Raw genomic sequence first — 26,187 nt, 5'->3', positions numbered from 1 at the left:
GTAATATTCTTTTGAAAGATACTCAGCACTTCCTTCCTACAAATCACAAGAACTTCTGTTCTCTGAATCACCACCACTATGGCAGTTGAATTCGGTATAATTAAGGGGGAGATACGTGGTCACTGAATGTGAGCAAGTGTTGGAGAACATTTTATTGTGTTTGTTTTGGCACGAGCAAAGCCTGTCAACAGTACAGCCTTTAAAAAGGGGGTTGTGTCATGTGTCCTCCCCAAGTGCGTTGCTTTTCTTGATGTTTAATAGCAAGCAATATCAATATCCGTATAGGGTGGGATAGTTCCTAGTCCTCCTTTTAGGACTGTTTGAAGGTGGTCTCAGGAAGGTTGTCATCTGCCTTTCTGATCTTTGAAGGCTATAACGATAGGTGCGAGCATATCTGAAGGAAATGAGGGGTTTTTTTTTTTAATACTTTAGCAAAAGCTCTAGTAAAACTGCAGTTCTTGATCAATTTGTCCCCCCAGTTGCTCGGCCCTTGGACAATAACACTGAGAAGGTATCGTGCTGAAGAGCATGACATGCTTTGCTCTTTATCGGTCTGAAGTGTAATTCTAGGCAGAACAGTGGGGTGGCTTTTTGCCTGCAGGCCTTGAGTTGGGGACTGGCTGTTGGTTCCTGTGCCGCTCTGGTGATTTTGTACTGGTGAGAATATACTCAGTGATTCAAAAGAAACTCCTGCGTAATTATGGAGCAGCACAGATTTTGAAGAGCATAGTGTTTATAAATAGGGGGAAAAAGAATGCTTTGAAACCTCTGGAATATGAAGGAGGAAGTGTGTGTGTGTTCACACAGAACTGAAATCCTCAATACCATACAGCCATATATAGCATTCCTTTTATTTCTGAGTTTTGTCTAATTCAAGCACGGCTGTAAAGATTCACCTCCTCTAAAGCTGATCTTTGTGATCTTAGTCAAATTTTTGTAAAGAGACCTGGCTGTGTGTGTCTGTGTATTCTTAAAGGCATCTGGAGGTGGAGCAAGGAAAAAAAAAAAATCTGGTATGCCCCAAATGACTTGTGTATTCAGAATCTAGACTTCCACTTAAGAATTGCGTACTGTGTTTGTTCTTTGCATATGGCAGAGAACGTGTTCATTTTGCCGTCCAAAATTCTTCAAGCTAACGGCCGACCCTAAGTATGGTTGGTATAATGTCAAAATATGAATGACAAACTGCATAGTAACTGTATTGACTTCTTAGTAAAATCTTTGAAAAATTACTGGCTTAGATCTGCAGTGTCGCAGAAGCTGGCATTAGCACTGCTTTCTGCTAGCTCAAACCATGATCCTCTGGAGGATTAAGTGGCTTTGTAAATTAATGAAAAAATTAAGACTGTATGAGAACAATAGAGTATGCTGGAAGCTTGTTCTTTTTTGCATTGGATGACTTAATTTTTGCAATAGCTGTTCTCTAAAACCAGATCTTCATTTTTTTCCTGAATCAGAACCATGCTCAATTCTTAAATATTTTCTCTGAAAACAATTCTGATTAAAATCTGTATGTAAGACTAAATTGGACACTGAAGCACTGAAAGAAGCTAAAACTTATTTTTCACTGCTGTGGGAATGGTATAGATAAGGGTATTACATTGAAGGATGCCTTATTGAAAGAAAGCAGAGATTTAGGGAGCTATGTTTGATACCTTACACACAGACTAAAGTAAAATGTCTTGAGGCATAGAGGTGGCAAGCAGGTCAGTAAAGAAAACTGCAGGAAGAAATAAAACACAGTGAAAGAACTGTCAGTCCTGTCTGCAAGTAGGATGAGCACACTAAATAATACTTTTGGAAGGGACTGATTTCGTAAAGGCTTTACATAGGCATCTACATCCTCATAGGTTCCAGTGCAGCCTTGGAGCATTAAAAAGAGTCAGAAAGGTTTATTACAGGCTGAGAAAACAGTTGTTTCAAAACTGTTAATTGACAGTAGTGTGAAGTACTAGAACTAAGACTGCAGAAGCTTGATGTCTTCTGAGTTCTGCTGGTTTTGTAGAGCATCTGTAATTTAGTGCTCATATCTTAGTGCATGTTTCAGTAAGGTTGCATATTTAGTTTGAGGATATTTTAAAGCAGTTTGCGCAGTGCAGCTTCTTGATTGCTGTTCTATGGGAGATTTTAAGCATTCTCCTTAATATTTTCCTCCTTTTCTGGCAGGGAAATTATTACCTTTTATGAGTAAGGTAACTAACTATATAGAAAATGTTTCATTCGGAAGCGGAATATTATGACCCATTGGAAGTTTTAGTGTTCAGTAACAACGAGCTTTTGAAGTGATCTTCCACATAGAACTTGAGTGGTTATATGTGTTCTAATGTTCTAATTCTGTTCCAGTTCCTTTTTCTAATTCTTTCTTTTTCCAAATTTCAGGAATTGTGAATGACAAAGATTCCAAAGATTCCATTACAGAAGGAGAGAATCTGGAAGAGGATGAAGAGGAGGAGGAAGGTGGAGCAGAGACAGAGGAACAATCTGGAAATGAAAGTGAAGTAAATGAGCCAGAAGAAGAGGTGAACTTAATCATTTACCTTGCCTCACATAAAAAGAATGAGTAATCAATATTTTGATTGCTTGTTACTTTCTGAAACCCTTCTATGTCACAGAGTTAGCAGGTGAAATGTGGGTATGCACAACCCAGTCAGTATTCTGAGGATATTTCCATCCCAGTTTTGTATATATGGAAAACTGCATACAGAGTGTCTGAGGCTTATTCCAGAGAAATTATGGCAGAAACTTGAACCTAACAACTTTGCTTGGGGTATCTGCTGCTTCTCAACAAGAAGATGCCTTCAGGTTTTTTTGGCATGAAAACACTTTCAGATAATTTTATTTTTCTGTTGTAGAAGCAAATGTATTGACTAGATGTCAAAGCAGTTGTGTAGGAAAAATAACAGGTATTCAAAGTATGCCTGTATAATATGAATAAATAAAAGATTTACGGAGCATAACAACCTTCCTTGTTTACTGTGCCAATAATCTTTTGAATCAAAAGTGGTGGAGCCAATTTAAAAAAAAAGACGTTTACATAGAAATTCTAACTTGTCACTATGACACAGCAAAGTTGACATGATAATGGAAGTGTTACAAGAAAATGAGTTCATCAAGAAAATAGGAAACACTTTTTCTCCTTATGCTTGGGTTGGTTGGTTTACTAGTAAGCTTTCTTTCAGTCTGCTTCTCAGCATTAAAGTTCCTGAAGTTTGGCTGGGTTTGTGCCTTTACCCACAAATTAATAATATCATTAGAATCATAAATGGTTGGGGGGGTGAGGAAGGGACCTCTGGAGATCTTCTTGTCCAACCTCCCTTGCTCAAAGCAGGGTCACCTACAGCAGGTTGCCTGAGGCAATGTCCAGTCAAGTTTTGAGTATCTCCAAGGATGGAGGCTCCACAACCTTTCTGGGCAATCTGTTCCAGTGTTTAAACACCATCACAGTAAAGAAGGCTTTTTTTCTTAAATGAAATTTTTCAACTTGTGTCCATCACCTCTGGGTCTTTCACTGGGCACCAGTGAGAAGAGTCCGACCCCCTCTTCTTTGCTCCCTCCCTTCAGGTATTTATATACATTGAGAAGATCTCCCACCCCACCCCAAGCCTTCTGTTCCCCAGGCTAAACAATGCCATCTCTCTCAGCCTCTCCTCCTATGACAGGTGCTCCAGTCCCTTAATCATCTTCACAGCCTATTGCTGGACTTGCTCCAGTATGTCCATATCTGTCTTGTACTGGGGAATCCAGAGCTGGGCGCAGCACTCCAGATGTTTCTTGCCAGTGCTGAGCAGGCAGGAAAGATCACCTCCTTTGATCTGTTGACAGCACTTTTTCCTAATGCAGCCCAGGATGCAGTCAGCTGCTTTTGCTGCAAGGGTGCATTGCTGGTTCTTGGTCAGTTTGGTGTCCACCAGGACTCCAGGTCCTCCTTTGCCGAGCTGCTTTCCAGATGGGCAGCCTCCAGCCTGTACTAGTGAATGGGGTTACTGCTCCTCAGGTGCAGGACTTTGCATTTCCCTTTTGTTGAATTTCATGAGTTCTTATCAATCCATTCCTCCAGCTTGTTGAGTTCCCTCTGTGTGGCAGCAGAACCATCTGGTGTATAAGCAACTACTCCCAGTTTTCTGCTGTATGGTTGTGAAAATGTCAGATAAAGCTGAGTGAGTTCAGACTGAAACATTAAATACAAAACATAATAAACAAATTTACTAAGACTGAACTGAACAGGTTCGGATGGGGAGAGGGTAGGAAAGGTGCAGGAAGTGTCTATGAGGAATCAGATGCAAGTGCTCTTTTTAGTTTTAAAACAAGTTATTCTATTCTCAAATTTTAAACATTGACTATTTCAGGAGGGCTCTGACAATGAAGAAGAAGAAGGTGAAGAAGAGGAGGAAGAAAACACGGATTATCTTACAGACTCCAATAAGGAAAATGAAACCGATGAGGAGAATACAGTATGTGTTGTTACTTTAGATAAGTGAATTGACTTTTCCATCTTTGGTTTTCTTTACTGAATGTTTTTGCCGATGCTGCTCATAACATATCTGGGAAAACATGGCAAGAACACTCCCTGCTATTCTTTCAAATACACTTTGGAGCTTATTTTTGTATTTGTAAACTTTCATTATTACTGAAAATATTTATGCCATCAACTTTACTACAACGTGTTTTCACAGGACCGTGCACTTTCACAGGTAGCTAGACTGGAAAAGATTGCATAAATGATGGTTTTGCAATGCCAGCAATGGTAGCAAACTGATACGGTACGACAAGGTAAACTAGTTACTCTGCACTAGATCTCAAAACTGAAAAGGAGACAAACCAAGAATTGCAAAATTCCTAAAATACAGATTTGGGATTGGCAGATTATAACATCTGTAGCAAAAGAACGCATCCAGTTGAGCCTGAGTTGCAGTTACATAGTAAGGAAAGTTGTGGTTTAACCTGGCAGGCAGCTAAACACCACACAGCTGTTTGCCTACTCCCCCCTCCCCCCGCAGTGGGATGCGGGAGAGAATTGGGAAAAAGAGAGTAAAATTCATGGGTTGAGATAAAGACAGTTTAATAGGACAGAAAAGGAAAGGAAAATAATAATAATGATAAAAGAATATACAAAGCAAGTGATGTACAATGCAATTGCTCACCACCCGCCGACCGATGCCCAGCCAGTCCCTAGCCAAGTCCCCCCAGCTTATATACTGAGCATGATGTCACATGGTATGGAATGTCCCTTCGGCCAGTTTGGCTGTGCCCCCTCCCAGCTTCTTGTGCACCTCCAGCCTTCTCAGTCGGTAGAGCATGGGAAGCTGAAAAGTCCTTGACCAGTGTAAGCATTACCTAGCAACAACTAAAACATCGGTGTGTTATCAACATTATTCTCACCCTAAATCCAAAACACAGCACTGTACCAGCTACTAGGAAGAAAATTAACTCTATCCCAGCCGAAACCAGGACAAAAGTAATAATCGTTATAGAACAATGTGTTTGGGTACTGACTTCAAACATTTTTGTTGTCATGTTGTGCTTTCCAAATACTGAAGGATAGTATTCATCTTGAAAAGACCATCTAACTTACAGATTTAATGGAAAAAATTAGTTAAATTAGGTGTGGTAGGGATAGAGACTTTTCTTCGTACTGTTGCCATATCTAGAATGTGTGCATGCGCATCTGTACACATACGCTAGTATGTTAGAATAAGTGTCCAGCCTTCATAATTGATGCAATAAATGTCAGAAAATATTTCTTCAAGAAAATAATCCAGGCTGAAAACTTTTTTCTTCAACAATTTATTTTTTAAGCTTTTGATTATGTATGATATGGAAGCAATAAGGATATTTTTCCCCTTATTTCTAGACTGAATATTCATATTTCTGGATCTAATGTAATAGAAGGTTTTTTTCCCATTGCAATAGGAAGTAATGATTAAAGGAGGAGGGCTTAAGCATGTCCCTTGTGCAGAAGATGAGGACTTCATTCAGGCATTGGATAAAATGATGCTGGAAAATCTTCAGGTATAAATATTTGTTTTCTTAAATTAATGTAACTTGCTGTACAGCTAACTGTATTTGATTTTTTTTTTTAATTAAAAGTAAATAAAAGATTAATGCATAGTTTACCATATTAAAGAACATAGATTTTTTTTTTTTTTTCTTTCTTAGTTGTGGCCTCTTCTCTGCAATTGACATGTTTGGATAAGTAGCTCTTAGTTTTGTTTGCCCAGTGAATATATGACATGCTGACAGATGTTTTAGTGGATGAATAACAATTGCATCAGATACTATGCAATGTTTCTGATTTTATCCTAGACTGTCCAAGCCTAGGTTTTAGTATGTTTAAAATGTAGCTGCATTTAAATTTATATAACCTTTAAGTCCCGGGTTGGTTTTTTTTTTTCAGTCACATCTGGTAAATATTTAAGTATTGAGTATTGCAAGCCCTGTATGAGGAATATATTAATAACATGCTACAAAAAAAATCTTGAATGTAGAATGTGCATTCTCAAGTGTGTTTAATGAAGTCTCTAGATTTCTTTCCTTACAAAGTTAAGTTATCTAAAATTCCTTTGAAATTTGAAGTATTCTGTCCCTGTAATGTTGTTCTTCACAAGCAAGGAAATCAAAGGAAAATGTAATAAAGCCTAATACTTTTTTTTTTGTGTATTACTCTGTTTTCTTGGAAGGTTAAAACTTTTCTCAGTCATGAAAATATGAATGTCGCCAGACTGACACTTTTAGCATTTATAGATCATTTATAGAATATAGTTCATTTAGATCATTTGGAATCAATTTAGAATATAGATCATATAGAATATAGATCACTTATAGAATATACTTTTTTTAATAGCAACGGAGCGGTGAATCTGTTAAAGTACATCAGTTGGATGTTGCTATTCCTCTACATCTCAAAAGTCAGCTCAAGAAGGGTCCCCCGCTTGGAGGTGGGGAAGGAGAGTCAGAGTCTGGAGACACAATGCCATTTGTCATGTTAACACGAAAAGGCAACAAACAGCAGGTAAGAGTTCATGTAAGGTATAGATATTGCTTAAATAAATAAAATCCTTTCAGTTTTCTGAAAGTCACGCTCTCTGACTTTCGAAGTCACAGAATTTTTTTTCTTCATCCTTTTATCAGATTAGGATGCAGGCATCTTAATTTTGATAAATAGAAAATACCATATGTAGTTTCTTGAAATTCTTGGTTGTTAATAGAAATCATGTGGGAAAATTCTGTGGTTAAATTATACTGTTACTAATTACATTTCGTGATCACACCAGTGGGACAGTGGGACATTTTATGTGTATTTTAAACATAGTTGTTGAAGATGAATGCTTGCAGTTGGTGGACTGCCACTGGAAATTAAAAGGAGTAGAAAAGAAAAGGAGAAGGAATATTCCAGAATCTTCAAGATTCTACAGATTTTTCTGAAAACACATTCAGCTTCAAATCAAGATGTATGGTGTTTGCTAAATTCCATTTCTTAAGTAACTGCCACTTGGTTGAATTTGTTCAACTCGGGAAAAAAATTATTATCTCTGAAGGCTTTTTTTAGAGGACTCTTCCAGAAAATGCTGAGTGAATCTCTCAGAGAAACTTTTAAATGGAAATCATGTTGATAAAACAAACCTCTTGCTTCATGCAGCCAAGCTATACATTTGCCTTGGCTCTTTTCTCCAGTATATGTTTGAATTTTCCTGGGTCAGCAAATACATAGTATACAAATCAATACCTAACACGTTCCGCATGCATTTCTTGTCATGGTTTAAGTCCTTTAAAGAAACCTTTTCGTCTTGGTTATATAAATTGATGATGAAAGTGAATGACTCCAGTGACTTTTTGTGGAAAGCAAAACCAAGGCATTGTTTTATTCCATGCATCTGTGCCTTTCAAGTATTTAAATCTGTTGTCCATGCCATTACTTCTGTTTTGACTTCTGTTACCTGAATTGTGACAGTAGTGTAACAGTTGAGGTATGTAAAGCTGAAGTAGAATCTTTCTCTTTCTCTGTGTAAAAGACACTTTAAAAATCTGTGTAGAAAGTTGAGGTCTGTTTTCATAAAACCCTTGAACTAGTGAGCGTATGTGATTCCCAATGTGTTTTTAAGCCTTGTTAGTCTGGTAAGAAAATGCTGTGCTATGTAAGCGCTCTGAAAATGTAAGTGGTGATACCTATTTGAGCGGACATTTACGTGCTTGCATTTAGTAGTGATGATTAACTGATTTCCTTACTACATTTGTTTGGTTATTCTGGTTTTCCTGGAACTTGAATGTTGTATACAAAGTTCTACAGAAGTTTTGAGTGGGGAATTGTAACTGTTGTCATTGGGCTGAGAAGGGATTGAAGGGAACTCCATGAAAAGAAAATGGTGTTTACCTTTTTCAGGATAATTTACTGGGAGTATCTGTAGTTACCAAGAATTTTAGGATCTTCGTATTCTGTGTGAGGGGAAAATATTGCCAACGTGTGGCTTGAAAAAGAAAGCAGAACTTGTTCAGGAGCTTTCCCTACTCCTCCCCCAATATTTGCTTTTGGGAGTAGGCTCTTCCTGCCAAAACTCTTCTCAGTGTTTCTAGAAATGTAGAAAACAGTTGCTTTACAGACTGGTTCAGTTCTTGAATCAATGAAAGGCTTCTTTGTCCATAGTTTTGTATTCAGAAAAAAAAAATGTCTTAGTAGTCAGTTTTAGTAGAAAAATAAGCAGGAAAGAAGAGGTAGAATTGAAAAGAAAATAATTATTCCTTCTTAAATCTGCGTGAGCAGAATGTGCACAGAGTTTTGAAGTGATGGACGCATGCTTTACTGTTAAGTTTATAGCTGTAAACTTTCAGCTTTTTAAAAACAGTCAAAAGGAGTTTGCAGACAGCCTGGAAGGCTGTAAGTAACTTCTCATCTGCACAGTCACTGGAATGATAAGCATCGCCACCTCACTATGACGTCAACCTAATAGCTTGCTATGTTAGCAATTGGTTTGGTCTCTGTGTTCTTTGTCAACACTGCTGCTGAAACTAGAAATCTTCACTGTAAGAAAGTACTTACTGATGAAAACGGAACGTGCTGTGCTTCCTTCCGGCAGTTAATATTTGGTAGTTGGGGTCCAGTCACTAAATACTCAGTTTGCATGCCAGTGTTCAGCCAGATTTTAGTGGAGCATTGACAACTAGTTTTTTGAAGTAACACAAGAACAACTGACCAGCAGCTTGCAACCTGAATTAATAGTCATTGCAGGCTGATAGTAACAAGGACACTGTATTTTATCCTTTTTTGTCACACTGTGATTTACAAAAACAGGCAATAGCAAGAACATCAGGTAGGCCAGTGTCTTGCAATAGGTGGCTAGGTTTTTGCACCCGTCAGCTGTAGCAAAGTTGTATGACAAAACTTACAAAACTAGTAGTAGAGAACTGAACATGGTTATTGGAAATTAGACTATGGCATCATGATTTATCCACAAGCCATGAGAGAGCAAGGGGAAATAAAGAAATATTGCTGTCATAAGGGTTCAGAGCTGAGGTCTGATACCATTTGGTGTTTTTGAAACTGTCCAAGTAGTTTTATGCCAGGTAGGTGTGAACTAAGGTGAGATTTAGACAGTAAAAAAAAAAAGTCACCTAGTGTCAAGAAATTTGGTTAATACCTAAGACAAAAGATTTCCTTGCATTGGAAAGATTTTTGGCAAGGTTCCATAAAAGAATGGTAGTATCCATGGAATGGTCAAGTCTGTCCTTGAATGTGAAATTCTTTATCTCAGTGACATTTTTATGAAATCTGTAATCTAGTCTTCTGAATGATAATTTTTGATCTTTCTTCAGTTTGCCATCTTCTAAGTGAAGTCCTTATGTTCTGTCCCCATCTCACAGATTTTATAAGAGGTTTTTGATATACCTCTTCTCTAGTTGCAAATCAGAAATATTTCATTTGCTCAGTAATCATCATATCCTTTAGTAATTGTCATCAGTGATTTGATTTCAGATGGCAACTGTCTGATTGCCTTGCGATAGTGACTTTGATAGTTTGTTAGTTACCAGTCTCTTGCATTTGCACCTTTCTATATTTCAGTTTTCTTTTTTTCTACTTTAAGCATCCTGTCTGAAAACACTTACCAATCCCATTAAGCTGATAAATCCGTAGAAAAGATAAAATATAAAGGACATATTAAGATGGATGAGGAGCTTAATGGTGAAGCTAAGGAATGATTTTTATCATGAAATGCTGCTAATGGGTTAGTTATTTGTGTAGTTAGTGTAAAGCTCACTTGACAGTATCTGGGAACATGCACAGTCTGCTCAGCAATAAGTAACTAAAGCTTACTTTTCTGTTGGAATTTCAAGAACTTTCATTTTTATTCTTCCCTGCACACCTTCATAACAAGCTTGTATTTATGTTCAATATAATATGCTATTACCCTCTCCCCCCCCCCCCCAAAAAAAAAATCTTTTGCCTGATTTGTCTTACCTAAATAAATCTTCTAATTGATAGGGTTTCACTGTACCCAGTTTTTTCTCAAGTGTTTGCAAGTCTGCCTTAACTGTTTCAAACACAGTTTATTTTCAAATGCTGCATCTGGGTACTTGGTGTCTTCTCACACTCATCATTCATCTGCTAGTGGGGCACTACTATCTAATAGATACCTTGAGATTTTTTAGTAGTTACTGCATTACATACTAACCATACGCAGTGAGGATTTTGCTTTTACTATATACCTTCTCGGCAGAGGTTTTGATAATGTATCTTTCTGTCTGCAGCTTTTGACAGTGTAGCAGAAAAGAACACTTAGAAATTTGCTCTGCTTCTATTTCTGTGGAAATAGATCTCAGATGACAAGAACAAGCAGCAGTTCGTGGAATATTGAGAGTGATTATCCTTAAATGCATTACCCTACTTAGAGCACGGAAATAGTTATTTCTAATGGATGTGCAGTTGAAGGAGGAAGTGAAATTTTTCTAAATATGTTCACAAACTTTAGCATTAAGGGGTTTCTGAAAACTATTGTTTCAGTTGCAGATAAGATTATGAATCACTTCTCTGTTTTGGAACAACTGTAAAAAAATTTTCTGTGGAAATAGAAACTTGGATTTTCTGAGTCTGGGGAAAAAGAAAGTATCTTCCCTATGCCTCTCTGAAAATCTCAGCTGTATTTTTCAGAGAGAGGGTACTTCTGTCGGAGTAGTACCAAGCTTACCTTTAATGCAGCTTATGGCAAATCAGATAACGTGTTGAATGTGTAGTGTGGATGTTTAGGTGTGGGGAAGGAGGAAAAGATTAAATTTGACACCACAGCTGTCTCCAGATTAATAAGAAGCACTGTGGAGCTAGAATTATTCGTAAAAGGAAAAGTACCAACCAAGGAATGCTGGGGCGTATCTGAAATGCTTGGAATATTTCTCCTCTGTTATCACAAGGGATTAATAGTAGAAATTCTGCTCAGGGGCGTCATCTCTTTGGAAGGTAGAAACCTTTGGAGAGAGATGCAGCTTTCTGAGCCAGCTATGGTGCTTACATCTCAAGACCAATGTAATTCACTGTGAGGGTATCAGCTTGTATGAAAATAAGAAATAAAGCTTATAGCTATGTGTTCCTGGTGAAAGTTAATCAATTTTATTCCCATAAATACTGTGTGTAATAGTCTTTTGCCTTAGCAGTACATCAGCCTTTTTTGTATGTTCTCTGTGTCTTTAGGAGGTCTGAGTATCTTGTATTTTCTCATGCTTCCTTATGTGAAATAGTCTAAAAAAACCCAAGCAAACAAAACTAATAACTCACTTTCCAGTAGAAACTTCTGTAGAAAGTATCTCATCAAAATAACCTAGAAATAACTACAACCCTTCTGTATTTTGGATTGTTTTGTGGTTGTTTTGGTTTTTTTTTCTGCGATGGCCACTTAAACTTATTTTCATTTACAGTTTAAGATCCTAAATGTGCCAATGTCTTCCCAACTTGCTGCAAACCATTGGAACCAACAACAAGCTGAACAGGAGGAGAGAATGAGGATGAAAAAGCTCACTTTGGATATCAATGAAAGGCAAGAACAAGAGGACTACCAGGGTAAGAAAATCACCAAATATTTAATTTTTATTTTCGGACGAACTTTCATGGATCTACAGAAAATACTATTTATGACAATTCAAGTTCTGAATATTGATTTGCAATACTTCATGAAAAGCCTGTATTTTCGTTTCAGTCACTCATTATTTACTTCCTGGTCTCTGTGCTTGAAGAAGTTTTTATAGCTTTTCCATGAACGGGAGTTTTTAAGTGGGCCTCAAATCTCAGCATTTCCATTTATTTTGGGAAAGGGGAAGAACTGAGATTGTTTTCTTAAAAATAAATAACACAAAATTAATCTGATGTTTGTGGCATTGTCTGCATTACTGCAAGACAACTGAGTTGGATATGAGGAATTAATTCTGTGCAACTTAAACTCTGCTTTTTAGATATTAATAGGTATTTTAGATATTCAGGTATATAGGTATTTAGAATCTTCATCAGTCTTGCTAAGGCTTGCAAATACTAAGAGGTAACCTTCACCTGAGAAATAAAAACTGTCACCTCAGCTTCATATTTCTAAAGGTTCAAGAAGTGCTATGATCTGGAGCATAACGATATATTAACAGGATGAAAGTTTCCTACAAATTATATGATCTAATTTGTTTTTTAAAGATATGTAAGTCAGGCATTTTGGAACCTGGACAGATTGAAGCAAACAGTTAATACAACAGATCATATAGCCCCTAAACTGGTGTGCTTGATGTGTTTGGTTGTTGGGTGGGTGGGGTTTTCTTTTTTTCAGACTCAACTTTCCTTGGCTTACTCAGATAGTAAACAAAGCCAGACCAATAAAACTGATGGTATTAGGTTCTTATGTTAGTATTTCCATTTAACATCTCCAAAGTTCTTGCTCTTTTTTTTTTTTAAAGATGTTGCAGTCTGGTGGTAAGGACAGTATAAGTAGTTAATTAGCAGGAAATCTCATTTAAGGTATGTAGTAAAAGGTCATTATTCATCAAGAAATGGGAAATTTACATTAAAGCAGCTTGAATTCTAAAAACACTATGGAATCTAACACTCTCTTCAGAACTTTGATAGTACAAGAACTAAACTTGTAATCGTAAAAAGGAATATTTTTCCAAAGTGAGTGTCTACAGAGCTCTGAAATGGTAACAGAATATATTTTTAGTATTAAACATTGTAATCAGCTCAAACTTCTTTTCTGAGACACTGCCCTCTTATAAAGCCCACTTGTGAAAAAGGAAGAGAAACAGTAGACCCTAGAATTAGACACTTAAGTGCTTTTCTCAGACTTCTTGTGGGTTTTTCCTCATTAATGATATTTCTGATCTTTTTACTTGTCAGGGCATTTGGGTTTTTATGCCTTGTCGTATGACTTTGTTGGTATCTTTAAAATCAGTCTGTTTAATCTAGGAGTTTATTGTGAGCAATTGTGCTTCTTATCCAAAATAAGATCACATTGATTTTTGTCCAACAAAAATCGATCAGACAACTGATACCAATTGATAACCAGTAATAGGCTTTTTTTACTTTCTCATAGATTTTCTAGGTGCTGTGTATAAAGCATTAAGGAGCATATAAAGCATAGGAGGAAAATCAGCACAGAAGAAATAGGTTCCATAATTGACATCCATTTTTAAAACAGCTGTTGATTCTTTTTCAGTAACCTGGGTAATATACACAGTAAAACCAAATTAAAAAGGACCTTTTAATCAGGTTAAATTAAATAGGCCAAATTACATTCCTCTTTGGAACTATTTTTTGTTTAGATTTTGTGCAGTTGATTGTTACATTTGAACAGTCAGCTTGCCTGTAACAAGTTGGTACATACCCACTGAAAGAAAGAGTTGGTTTTAAATTTCTGTTTCAAGCTTTGAAGTTACCAAGGGACAAAGAAGTCTCAATTTCTGGAAGAATGCTTCAGGGTTGTCCTAACATTTGCACGTATATTTGTTTTTTTTCATCTGCACAGGGTAGCTAATGGATGAAAATTCACCAATGTACTTCAAAGTAGTATCAGATAATTATTTAATACTTCAGTAATGTGTATTAGTATTACAAACATTTTTAATTTAAAGAAATACGAGGAACTGGGTGACTCTCTAATTAAGACTAGTATTTTTCTGTGTAGATTATTTTTTTTCTTCACTAAAACCAAAGACGGGTGACGTGCCTTCAGCCTAGCTAATACATTGTGCTCCCTTGCCACTTCTTCCTTCTGTTACCTTCTCCATTACTCAACTTCTCAGTTACTGACTTTTCACAAACCCTGATATTTTCTTTCACCTACAATGTGGAAAACAGAAGAGACAGGCATGCACATACTTGCTCATTCATTTCTTGCTTCTGGCACCTGGCTGGCAATGTACCATAATCTCTTCTTATTTTCTTCCTGGGTCTTGTCATTGCCAACAGAGATCTCTCCTGGCATACAGAATCACTTTGAAGGATGTTATTTCATGATGTTTACAAAAATGGACTGTCAGTGTGTTGAATGGCTTTCTTTGCCTTTTCCAGATGTTGATAGAGGAATATACAGAGTGTGAATGTGGTTTATTAACTGTTGACACCAATATTGTGTATTAAATCATTCATAGTTTCCCAGTTTCTCAAAGATTGAGTGGATAACTTACTGAAAGCTTCATGTGCATTTTGTAAATGGCAAAAGAATCTCATTAGAGTCTCCAGTTTTGCCTTGTGCAAGTCATTGTGAGACTAGTGGAAGTTTTGTTTCTAGCAGATGATGGGTATGTGTCTCCAATGAGATTACCAGAGATTAGAGAACCAGACAGAGCAGACCTTCAAACATAATCTGTTTAAGAGCTTATTCCACTTTTCCCCTTCATTTATTCCATCTGTCTGTTTGAGTAATGTAGATTCTTGCACAGGTGGACTGTCAGAATACTTTCCATTAGTTGCATTAACATACAGGCAGAGGTTATGTGGAGGTCCCTATGATGTATTTGTAATTATATTGGGTACTTAATAACCATTAACTTAATCTGGTAAAGAACCATCTTTTTCTCATAACAAAAATGAAATGAAATTTCAGAAATGAAGTTTTACCAAATGCCAAAACACTGATACTTCCAACTTCTGGGCAGTTTAAGCTAGGTAGATGTCCAGGGCTAAACTGGGTAGTGTAGGCTTCTTTCTGCACCCACCTATTTCTTCCCACTGATCATAAAGTGAAAAACTCCGTCCATGAGACAGCTGGTGTAATGTAGGTCAGTTGAGTCACCCTCTTCAGGTGCCTGTCTCTGTAAAAGGATCCTATTATGGCTAGCTTAGACTTAAATACCTGACTTCTCAATGCCTAATTTTAGGACAGGTTTCTTGCCGAGTCTTTAATTGGCAGCACCATTGCCCAGTTGTTACTATTTCAGGGTGGTTTAATGTGGCTTCTCATACTGCTGTGAATCTTTGTCCCTGATCATTGATAAAGAAAGTGGTGGCTGATATATTTAGAAAGAAAAGGTCACAGCCCCCTTCCTTAGGCACCTGTGATGAAAACCATTGCTGGCAGTTCCTTCTGTAAGAACATCTGGAAATGCAAGTTCATATTATGGAATAGCTTGGATTTGTCAAAGCTGTCTTTGCAATCTAGTAACTTTTTTAAAACTAGCTGTTATGGAATAGCTTGAGGAGTGCTAACCCTAAAGTATAGCGAAGTGTAAATAAGGTTTAGTTTGTTGTTTTTTTTTTTACTATATGGCAGTGAAATGTGCTTGTGTAAATTCTTCTTCAAAAAGATGCATAGAAAATGTATTGAACTTTCTTATGTATGAAATTACAGAAATGTTGCAGTCTCTGGCACAGCGTCCAGCTCCAGCAAATACTAATCGTGAACGGCGGCCTCGTTACCAGCATCCGAAGGGAGCACCTAATGCAGATCTAATCTTTAAAACTGGTGGGAGGTAGGACAATCTTCCTTTAAATGTGGTAATTCTGGTTCTAGGCAAGTAATTACCTTCATAATTGAAACAGATAATGATCTGTGTAGTGCAAATGCATTTGTTAGTAGTTTCCATTCTAAAGCATTCTGTTAAAATACTGAGCAGTGTTTTGTGCTTCTAACAGTGTCTGTAAATATGCCCTTGACAGAGGTTTGGAAGCCAGAGGATTATTTTTCAGTTGTGAAATGGCTGGTAGAATCCGAGCCTCTTTCTATAGGGGAAAAGATGCAAGTCTGCTTTGGGGGGGGGAGGGGGGAGGAGGATATTTTTGAGTATCTAGAGAAATTCCCATTGTGTTTTTCCAACTTGGTGAATTTGAGAGCTATACCTATGTATTTGAAGCCCTGAATGGAAAGTAAATATAGTAAAGGTGGGGAGGGGGGAGGAGAACCTTTGATTTATGGTGTGCAAGAGCATACCAAAACCAGTATTAACATGAAAAGAGTCATTCCAGATTGCCTAATCGTCATTCTACAGCTTTAATATATCTCAGTGTGTCTTTTCTCACTTGGAGTAAGCTTGCGAATAAACCATTAAATTAACCCTGCAGCACGAATTTGAATAGACAGTTTCAGGTGAAACACAGACTGCTTTCATGTTTCTCTTCTTTGCAAGTTAATTTTGGAGGTGGATAGATAGGAGCAGCAACTGGGAAGGGAGAGTTTGCCTACAAATGGGTCTGTCTTTGTAAACTACAAATAAGTTAATGTAATGTGCTAATCCTATGTTACAGTAACTGCCAACTTCTTTTCTGGTACATTTTTATAGTCATATAATATATAACTTACTTCCTGATGATCACTCACTCCACTGAGACCCTATATGGATACTGCTTGTACAAAAAAACCCCTCTTTTTGGAAAACAGACTGCAATTGAAAATAAATATTTAAAAAAACCCAAACCAGATGTAACTCAATAAAATGAGTGGTGCTGTCCATTTAGCTTTTTCATATCACTGTGGCCTAATACTGTCATAGAAATATAAACTATTTGGTTATACTGAATTGCCATAATACTTGCAGGTGTTTCATAAATAACTATGCAGTCTTCTCTTCTTTAGGTCATCTTTCCCAAATGCCTTGCAACCTGTATGAGAAGCACACTGCAATTACTCTTTAAATACAGCAGCCAGACCAGTAGATGTGATATTTGCATATTTTGTTTAAATGCAGTTCTTCTGAAAGCTTTTTATTTTCAAATGTTTTAGGGAAAACGTAATTTAGGACTTCACTGTAAACTAGGTCAGACATTATCCAGCGAACAGTTTAAGTAGTGTTTGCTTGTTCAAATAGCTGTGCCATGCGCTTGCAATTCTGATGTAGTTTTGTATTATGTAATTTACTCTTTGTTCCTTTTAATCTGTAAGCTCCTTAGAGCAGGGACCTGGAAGTTGGTTTTAGCAGGCATATTTTATTTGTGGCATAGTGCAACACTCAGACTTGCAGTCATGCATCAGTTGAGCTATCTTAGCCTGTAGTAAGGGAATGTTACTTTTCATAACCCCCACTGAAAGATATTTAAGCAGAGATTTACTTATTGGGGACTGTGGGTCCACCAATGGCTTACCACTTGTAGTATAGATTGTCACCTACATTTTTAGAGCTTCTGATTTATAGGATATATTGAAGATTGTCTTCTGACTCTGAAGGGTGAACTGCAGCCTCTCTGCCCAGACTACCCTCATGTTTTAGTTAAGAAGTTACCCCATAGACTCTGAGGACACTAGAGTATCTTCCTATTTGCTGAGAGCAAATAGGAACTGAGCTGTTAATTTTAGTATGTTTGGAAAAGCTTTTACTTTCCTACATGATAGAACCAATTTGTATAATTACAGATGTTATCGCTTACATGATGAGTGAGCTGTGTTGCGTTGTTTCTTCTATGTATATAAAGATGACTGATATGTTATTTTCTTGCAATACTAACTCAAATTTATCAGAAATAATAATGTATGTTACTTTCTCTAAGGTATGCAACTTTTTATTTTAAACTTCCTGAGGCTAGGGATAATCTGAGCAAGTAAATCTGGTTGATTCCACTGTAATGTACAACCTGACAGGTTCTGACAGCTAAGGTTGGGATGAGGACTTCCTTGCATTTCAAGTAGCGTTAAGAGCAGAGAAATTAATTTGGTGTTTTTACCTTTACTTTTGTGTTGCTGAACATGCCCTAAGCACTGTGTTTCAGACATCTTTTAGAAAGTTAAATCCAAATCTACCTATTGTAATGGATGATTCAAAAATTAATGAAGGCAGCACTGGGTTCTCTCGTATGTTTTTGGCCTTGAACAACTGGATCTAGCATTGCAGCGAGCCCTGCTGTCACAGCAGGATTTGGACTAGATGACCTCCAGAGGGCCCTTGGAACCCAAATTTTTCTGTGATTCTGTTTTGGTCTAGTGGGGTACTAAACCAAAACAAAACCAAAAAATCCAAAAACACCCATAAATGTGTTGCCTCCTTTGCCTGTGATAAACCCACAGTAAATGGAAGAATGAATTAGTGGCTGTGGCTACACAGCACGCATTTTGTTAAAAAACAAGAGAGAAATCTTTTGCAGTGTTTACTTTATTTGTTATCCATTAATGTCGTTTTTCTGTATTGAATTAAGTGCAGTGAGATTGACAGGCTTTGTCAGATTCCTTATTATTTAGCGTGTGCAAAATGCTGGATCAAAAATTGGAGTTTATTGCTGTTTATTTGTAATTGCCTGCTTGTATAGCCTTAGGCTTGAAGACCTACTAATCCTGCAAGGAGGAGATTCTTTTTGGGACTCATACATTTAAGGCTGACTGGCCTTAAAGATAACTTAACTGTGACTCCATTAAGAGTAGGGTTCCTTGACTTGCTTCAGCAGAACTGGGAAGGCAACAATTTTCACTCTTGCCTCCAGTTCTGTAGCATTTGTGTATTAAAAGAGGACTTTGGCTATCAAGCTGTTAAGCTGATACCTTCAGGAAACACAAAATTTACAAAAGTCGTTTTTTTCAGTGATGGGATTATCATGAAAATATTCTTTTACAGTTCTGGAGAACAGCCTCTCACTTCAAAAAAAGTGTTTTTCCTTTGTTTAAAGAGGATTGAGATCCATTAAATGGCTTGCTTATAAAGTGAAATGTAAATAACCACATTTTATGAAATGTATTTGAAACATTGATTACCAAGAAAGAAAAAAGAATTGCAGTGAGAAATTTGACTATAGAGAAGCGAGCCTTACCAAGGACTTCTTTAACTTGTTAAACCTCTCCATATTAAAAGCAGTAACCTCAAAACTCACTGCTGTTTTGATAGTAGAGAAGGAGGACCTGTCTGTGTCAAAAGGCCCACTGGGATGCAGACGTAAGCTGAGAAACAAAATCATATTCAAGTTAATTGGCAATTTCAGGTCTCCTATTTGCATCCGACTCTTATTTCTCTTTAACCCATTTAATAAAGAAAAATGAAGCATAAAGGTAATAACAGGATGCTGGATTTTATTAGCTAAATATTCCCATAATAAAGAGTATTTCATTAATGCTGAAAAATCAGAGTATAGATAATAAGGAAAAATGTGAATTTAACATTATTTCCTGTTTCAGCTACTGGACAAACACACTTCGTACCTCACCTGCTATTTAGTTCATGTATTGACCAATACTATATTTTGAAGCTTTGAATCCACTTCTTACTGACATATACCAAAAGTCTTGGGCAGCCTAAATCCAATTTCTCTGTTAGCCTCAGTCTAGCTGGTTGTCGTAGACTGTCACTGTCTCAAATTAGACAAACTCTTGGGTGTTGGCGTGGCACTGCCTTGAACAGACAAATCTGTCCCTTGGTACATCACGCTGCTTTTGAAATCTTTAGTTGTCATTTTCCATGACCTCTTGTATTCTTTAAAAAAAAAAAAAAAAAGAGGGGTCATCACTTTAGCAGTAATATTTTGCTCTTGCTTCAGAGATTTTTATGATGAAATGGCTCCCATCTTCACATTCTAGATATCATAAATACTGAAAAATTCAGTGCTCTATTTAATTGCGTGCTAGCTCAGTTCACCTTATTCTTTGCCATCTTTTTCACCAGTATTTTAATTTTGACCTTTTCTCAGTTGTCGTTCTTGATTTTGTACTACATCCTTTTCCCTAATACATACATACACATGCTAGTGTAGCTTTCCATGAAAGCCATTCAAACTCAGCAGAGAAATTCCAACCTCCCTTTTCAGCTGTTTTATGGGAGGAAAGCCCAGGGAAGGAACCTGAAGGAGGGGTTTCCAAATCCTGCAGCTTTTTTTGGTGGACTGCACTAGAATTTAACGGGGGGGGGGAGGGGGGGGGGGAAGCAAGGTCCTCAGGTTTTTGTCTTTGCAACATGGTGCTTGTTGGGCTCTGCAAATGTAGGTGTGAGTCTAACCCCTGTAGCAAAGGGGAAGAGATACCTGACCACAATTACAGTTTAGAGGGAAAGGAAGGCAAGATTTTATTTATTAGCATACTCATTTATAAAGACTCTTTGTTTAAAAAAGTTGTTTCAATAGCAATAATAACAAAATAGTAATAGATCAAACAAAAACCCCTACAGCTTTGTGGCCCTCTGGAAACTAACTACCAAGCCTCAAAACACCTTCCTGATAATAGCCCACTTTGCATACTATGACTTTGATTTGATTTTGTCAGAGTATTTTATTTTTGTTGGAACAGATGAGAATATAAAATAATTTGCACAGCTTGAGATTCTCTTACTTAGTTAAGTCTAGGTTTTGCGGATTATTTGAATCCGTGCTGTTTATACTGTGGAAGTTGATAATTCAGATTCGTTAGGAAATGCCCAGGGCACCTTAGTATTTTATTAGTCCAGAAACGCACACTCTGAAATATGATTGTTCCAGAGAATATATTCTTGCACAGCTAAACTGATAACAGCTGTTTAAAATCCAGTGCTACATTTTTTTCAACACAAAATCGCTAGTTAACGTTTTACAGAATGTAATTTCCAATTTTGCTGTTGAGAACTTAATCACACGAGCAGTAGTAATGTGTTTAGAATGAGTCTAAACACCTTTACATTTGTTGAAATCTCTCTCCAGCCCATATCAGGGTACACTATGTCTGTAATCTCTGTTACTGCATTCCTTACTGCGGAATCAAGTCACCGCACAGTCTGACGTGTGAACACACGTACACACTCCCATGTGGAAGACAAGTGATGTTTTTGTCCAATTCCATAGATCTATGAGACAGGAAAGAAGCTGACTGTGGCATGACAGGTACTTGAATTTAAGTTTCCCAGGACTTAAGTTAGTACTCTCCGGTATTTTGCTTCTCTTGCCAGTATGCAGGAATGTGTACATACTGTTTAATCTCAAAGGCGGGTTTTGTGGGAGGAGAGCAGAAAGCAAAGATCAGTCTCCGTAAGTTATCTCTGCTGTCTGTGCAGGCAACAGTTCAGAGCAGGGGTCTGAACTTCAGAGGGTGTTTTCCTCATTGAGAACTGTCCTCCCCCCCTAAAGCTCATGCATCTGAAAGCAATAAAATGTGTTCAGCAGAATAAGGCACACAAAGAAAAGAACTGTTCGTGAAAGAGCATTATGTTTAAAATGGAAAAATACATTTCAGGTGTTCATTGTGTTTCTATTTCATGTTCCTGTTTTTGGTTAATGTGATTAGGAGAGAGGGAGAACAGAGAGCACCAAAGCTGAGATTAGTCATGAAAAGCAAAGCAGCAAGTGAGGTTTGCGAGGAGGTGTTTGGAGGAGAACGAAGGTGCCTGAAATTTGTGAATACATACATTATTCCAGAAATACGTAAAACATTTGTGGGTTGGTGTAGGACAGGAAGGGATTAGGGAGAAGTGTGCAACTTCATCTCAAAGATCTCACGTGTTAAGAAATCATAAGAATTTTTTGTGATCTTGTGATGTCAACAATGTGCAAAAAGGTCTTGATTTCATAAGTTACATATATTCTCCTGGGCACGTTTCAACTCAAGGCATAACGTTGTCTTGCTGACTTAAATTCTGCCAACTTCATGTGTGCAATGGATTTGTGATTATTTTCCTAGCCTATGCTGTGGTGTAATGTTTCTGTGCCTTTTTACAAGTTCTGGTTTTCTACTCCAGCCATGATTAGGTAAAAGTGTATCTGTGTGTTTCTCTATCACAGGGAGTATTTAGGCAGTATTAATACTTACGCAGTGGTGTTGAAAAGATGACTAAGATTTTTATACAACTTAATAACTGTGTTGGTAGCAGGGAAGGGAGGTGAGGGAGTAGGTTGCAAAAAAATTGATTCATTTTACACATACAGTTCAAGATGTCTTTAATTACAGCTACGTACAAAGTTTGACCTTGCCAAATATAGGTTTGGATCAAGTTTACTAATTTGGAGAGAAATGTCATGTGAAATACCTGTTTTTGGAAAAACTGCCTCTAAGATTTTTACCAGCAGCATCTTGCCCTAATCCTTTGAAACTACTTACTCTGTCTAATCTGCCGCCAATGTGCCATGGCAGCTGCTGTTTTGGATGAGAGTCATTTTTATGAAGTTAGATGCATGCAGCCTTTCTCCTTCCCTCCTCGTCAACAGCAGAATTATTTTTTGAAAGGGACATGGAGAGGTAAAAGCACGATTCTGCAATTCATTGATGTTTGAAGTTTCTTCTCAGTTGTAGCATTCTGCAAGTGAAATCTCATTCTGCTGAATATATTAAAATTAAAGTTCCTTTCTTTTGCAACCACATAGCCAATGTTCATGATACCAGGCGTGCCACAAAGAACTGGAATGTTGTATTACGTAACACTAAAAGATTACCAAGTAATAGACGCAATACTGCAGTACGTTCTAGTGATGTATCAGCTCAGTACTTCCTGACAAAGATATACAGCGTGTTTAAATAAAATACACGAATACTGGATAACAAAACAAAGCAATACCTAAAAATACAGAGTTACTGTGAAAGCTTTATCTGTTACAAGAAATGCAGAAGTTACTATGTCCAGTTAACATACCTGTAACACTTTTCTTGCAAGATTTTCAATAAAAAAACAGGTTTAGATTAAATACTGTTCAACAAATGCTTGAGGTTTATGCACTAATGTAAAGGAACATGAACTGTTTTGTTTACATGGTAAAAGACGTGGGTGTGTAGCCCTGGAGCTTTCTTGTAATTGTAAATGTCTGATTTTTACTTTGCTTTGTACTACTAAATTTTAGTTTTCAGTCTAGCAATCAACTGAAAAACAGCCCAGATACAGTAACTGACAGCTGTGCTGAAGTTAGTGACACTAGATGAGCGTTACTGCTAGATTGCTCTGATCTTGTTGAATCACGTGCCTGCGAATTGGTGTAATTTTTCAATGCATATTTACGTTCTGAAGAGGATTACATGTGACTTTTTCTGAGTAGGGACATGTTTTTCCTGAACAAGGGATGATCGAAGATTTTAATACAACTGTCAACGCTCTCAAAATGTTCTAAACAATTATTTGACTCTAGAAAGCCCTCTCTAACACTTCTGCAGTACTTCTAAACATTAAGAAACTGCAGAAGAAGATGAAAACTATTTAAAATAACTTGTATTTCATCAAATTCACAAATCAGCTGTGCACTTTGGTAGTTTAGCATCTCATCTGGGAGGATAAGGCAGCTGTATTTCTGAACAATTTTAGACTTGCCTGCTGAAATTGTGTAGGGCAGTCTTTTCTGATACAAGTTATCTACCTTCTTTTGTCTGATGCAGTCTTTTGAAAAATTTGTGCGGATAATAGAAATAAGTAACTTGAATATGTAGAGGCTAAAAGGATATCAAAATCACTGGCAGTTGATTCCACTGGTTGCTAACCCGTACGGTATTGGTTATCTCGTATTAAACTATTCATTTTTTCCCTTTCCTTTCTTAGGAGACGTTGATCCAGCAGCAAGTGTCATTTCATTAGGTCCTGTATCTCTGATGTTGTGGATAGTGGAGTCCTCCAGCGATTAAATGAGAGCAGTGGACACATCTCAGCACGTCAGTCTAGAGCGTTCAGAATCGAAACCTGGGACAGGCTGGGGCCGTGGGGCAGCGATAGCAGCCTCCCCTCTTCCCCCCCAACCCCGCACAGAACAAGTGGAAGCTTCCAGTCATGGCCTACAAAAAAAAAAAAGCAAGCTTTTTGTTATGGGAACCGCGTTGAGGGTTAATTTTCTCATACGAGCAGAAGTAAATGAATGAGATGGTTAACTTCACCAGTGAGCATCTCGGTGAAAACAAAGATCAACCTGAAACTCAGATGGATTACACTGGAATGGAAGAGGTCTTTGACAGCTCAGTACGTGGGAGAACAAAGTTCTAAACTTGATGCAAGTTACGTTGCCTCCAAATCGAGCGCTTTGTGTTGGAAGGATATTCTTTCGGGGCTGCAAATCTACAGTAGAAAAATGTAGAGCAAATGGTGAAATCTAAAAGAAAACCCTGACAAGTAGGACAACTTCTTATCGAACACTCCTTAGCGAGAAAGTTTTTGGTTAAGGAATAGCCTTTTGCTGCCAGAGGAGCAAGAAAGAGGGGGTGGGGAGCGGGGAGGGGTGAAAAACTCAAGAGCCAAGGAGGTGTAAAACGTCTGTTAAGGTTTAAAATAGGATGTGAAGTTGATTAACACAGGGTGTTGACTCGTACTGCTTGGAACAGCCTGACACCAGCCTGAGGACAGGGATATAGTTGAGCCCATTGTATGTATCATTGAAAACCAAAACGTGACAGCATAACAGGAGGATGTCAAGGAGTGGATCCAAATCTTTCGTTGATCTTCGCGGGTTGATAAGCCTCTGTGTCTATTGAAACAAAAAAAAAGTTTAAAAAAAAAAAAGATTTAAGTCTGGAAACAAGTAGATCTTTTTTTTCTAAGTAGAAATGAGGTTTCTTGGTCTGTTTCTGACAATCTGTTATTTATTAGCATAGTTTTTTGTTTGCTTTCAGGTAGAGGTAGTTGATTGAGTTAAGGAGCTCATCTGTATGTTACTACTAATTCTTTTTTCTAGCTCTTTTAAAATCCTTTTTACCACTGTTTTTGGTTTCTGCATGTAGGAAGAGAGACTTGTAAAATTGTAACATTTCATACAGAAATGCCGCCCGATCTTCACCAGCTTCAGAAATCTGACCTTTGCCAATGCTGCAATAAAGTGTTGTAATTTAGAATTGGTGTCTGTCTCTTTACATTGACTTTGTTCGTCTGAAATGATGTTTTGAAGAGTTTGTGGTATGTCGTGGGGCCATAGCTCGGACAGTGCTTCATACAAGCGTCGTAAAAATAGATGGCATTTTACCAAAGCAGTTTGCCCCAAGAAACACACTTGAATCACACTTAGTAAATGCAGGATTTTCTTACTGTTTTGCAAGGAGTTGTGAAACTGAGATCGTCATTTCACATAATGGAAGCAGTCATATGCATTTAATTTAACCCGAGTTAAATTAAGCTGGTTTTGGCTAGATTAATAGTAATGAAGTTTCCTCTTGTGGCTCATTGCATTGGCATCTCAATTCACGCGCTCACACGTGAAAGGGCGAAACGCTGTGCCGGACCATGCATGGACCAACACCAGAGAGGAGCAGAACTCCTCTTGGTGATAATTTGCTTAAAAACATAAGTGAAATTGTGGCCGAACGGTGTTTCTGTTGCTGTCGCCAGGCAGTCCTGAAATAAAGACAGCAGCCTTCTACTTTGGCTAGTTACACTGTCAGCTCAGGCAGTTACAGTGAATTTTAAAATGCATAAGCTTGCCAGTGACGCTTTGGAGAGACCAAGTCAAGGTTTTTACACTATACCTACTTAAAGTTACGGTCTTTAATCGCAGAATCGAGCATTGCGAGTGGAAAAACCGCAAGTGCGGCTTTAGGTCCGCGCCTTTCACTCGCATGCTGTAATGACAGCCAGGGATTGAGAAACGCGGGAACGATTACAGGACGTTTTCCCCGAGGACGTCGCTGGTCGGGGTGCTGGTGGACAACTTCCAGTTGGCAGAGCGTGGCTCAAAGGTTTTATAAGGTGGCGTGTAGATGCGTTTTTCTGGATTTCTGCCAGACCTAGATCTCATTTTGTGAGGAGGCAAGTATCCTGGGTGTGTGCTGTCACCCAGGAAACCCACCTCTTCAAAAGCGGCTCTGCGCTTGCACTTTCTGTGCCGTGGCTACGGGCTGCACACGCCCTATAAGGAGTACGACGTTGTAGGAAGACCAGGTCTTTGTTTCAAGTCTTGTGTTTAAACAGCCTGTGTGT

The 26,187-nt window shown here is 37.7% G+C and overlaps 1 protein-coding gene across 3 annotated transcripts in view; it reads left to right on the top strand.

Moving 5' to 3' along the window:
* Positions 1–25,109, top strand: part of UPF2 (UPF2 regulator of nonsense mediated mRNA decay) — a 69,521-nt gene extending 44,412 nt beyond the window's left edge. For all 3 annotated transcript variants that reach the window (XM_076352684.1, XM_076352774.1, XM_076352597.1), the window contains 7 exons: positions 2,380–2,519; positions 4,347–4,451; positions 5,911–6,009; positions 6,842–7,009; positions 11,896–12,037; positions 15,798–15,918; positions 23,833–25,109. In XM_076352684.1, coding sequence (XP_076208799.1) covers positions 2,380–2,519; positions 4,347–4,451; positions 5,911–6,009; positions 6,842–7,009; positions 11,896–12,037; positions 15,798–15,918; positions 23,833–23,842 — 785 coding nt within the window. In that variant the 3' untranslated portion in view covers positions 23,843–25,109. The remainder of the gene's footprint in view (positions 1–2,379; positions 2,520–4,346; positions 4,452–5,910; positions 6,010–6,841; positions 7,010–11,895; positions 12,038–15,797; positions 15,919–23,832) is intronic.
* The last annotated feature ends 1,078 nt before the right edge of the window (positions 25,110–26,187 follow it).

Source organism: Aptenodytes patagonicus, chromosome 1 (assembly GCF_965638725.1).
Source record: "Aptenodytes patagonicus chromosome 1, bAptPat1.pri.cur, whole genome shotgun sequence".
In the NCBI taxonomy this organism is placed as follows: domain Eukaryota; kingdom Metazoa; phylum Chordata; class Aves; order Sphenisciformes; family Spheniscidae; genus Aptenodytes; species Aptenodytes patagonicus.
This window is presented reverse-complemented; position numbering and strand designations above follow the sequence as displayed.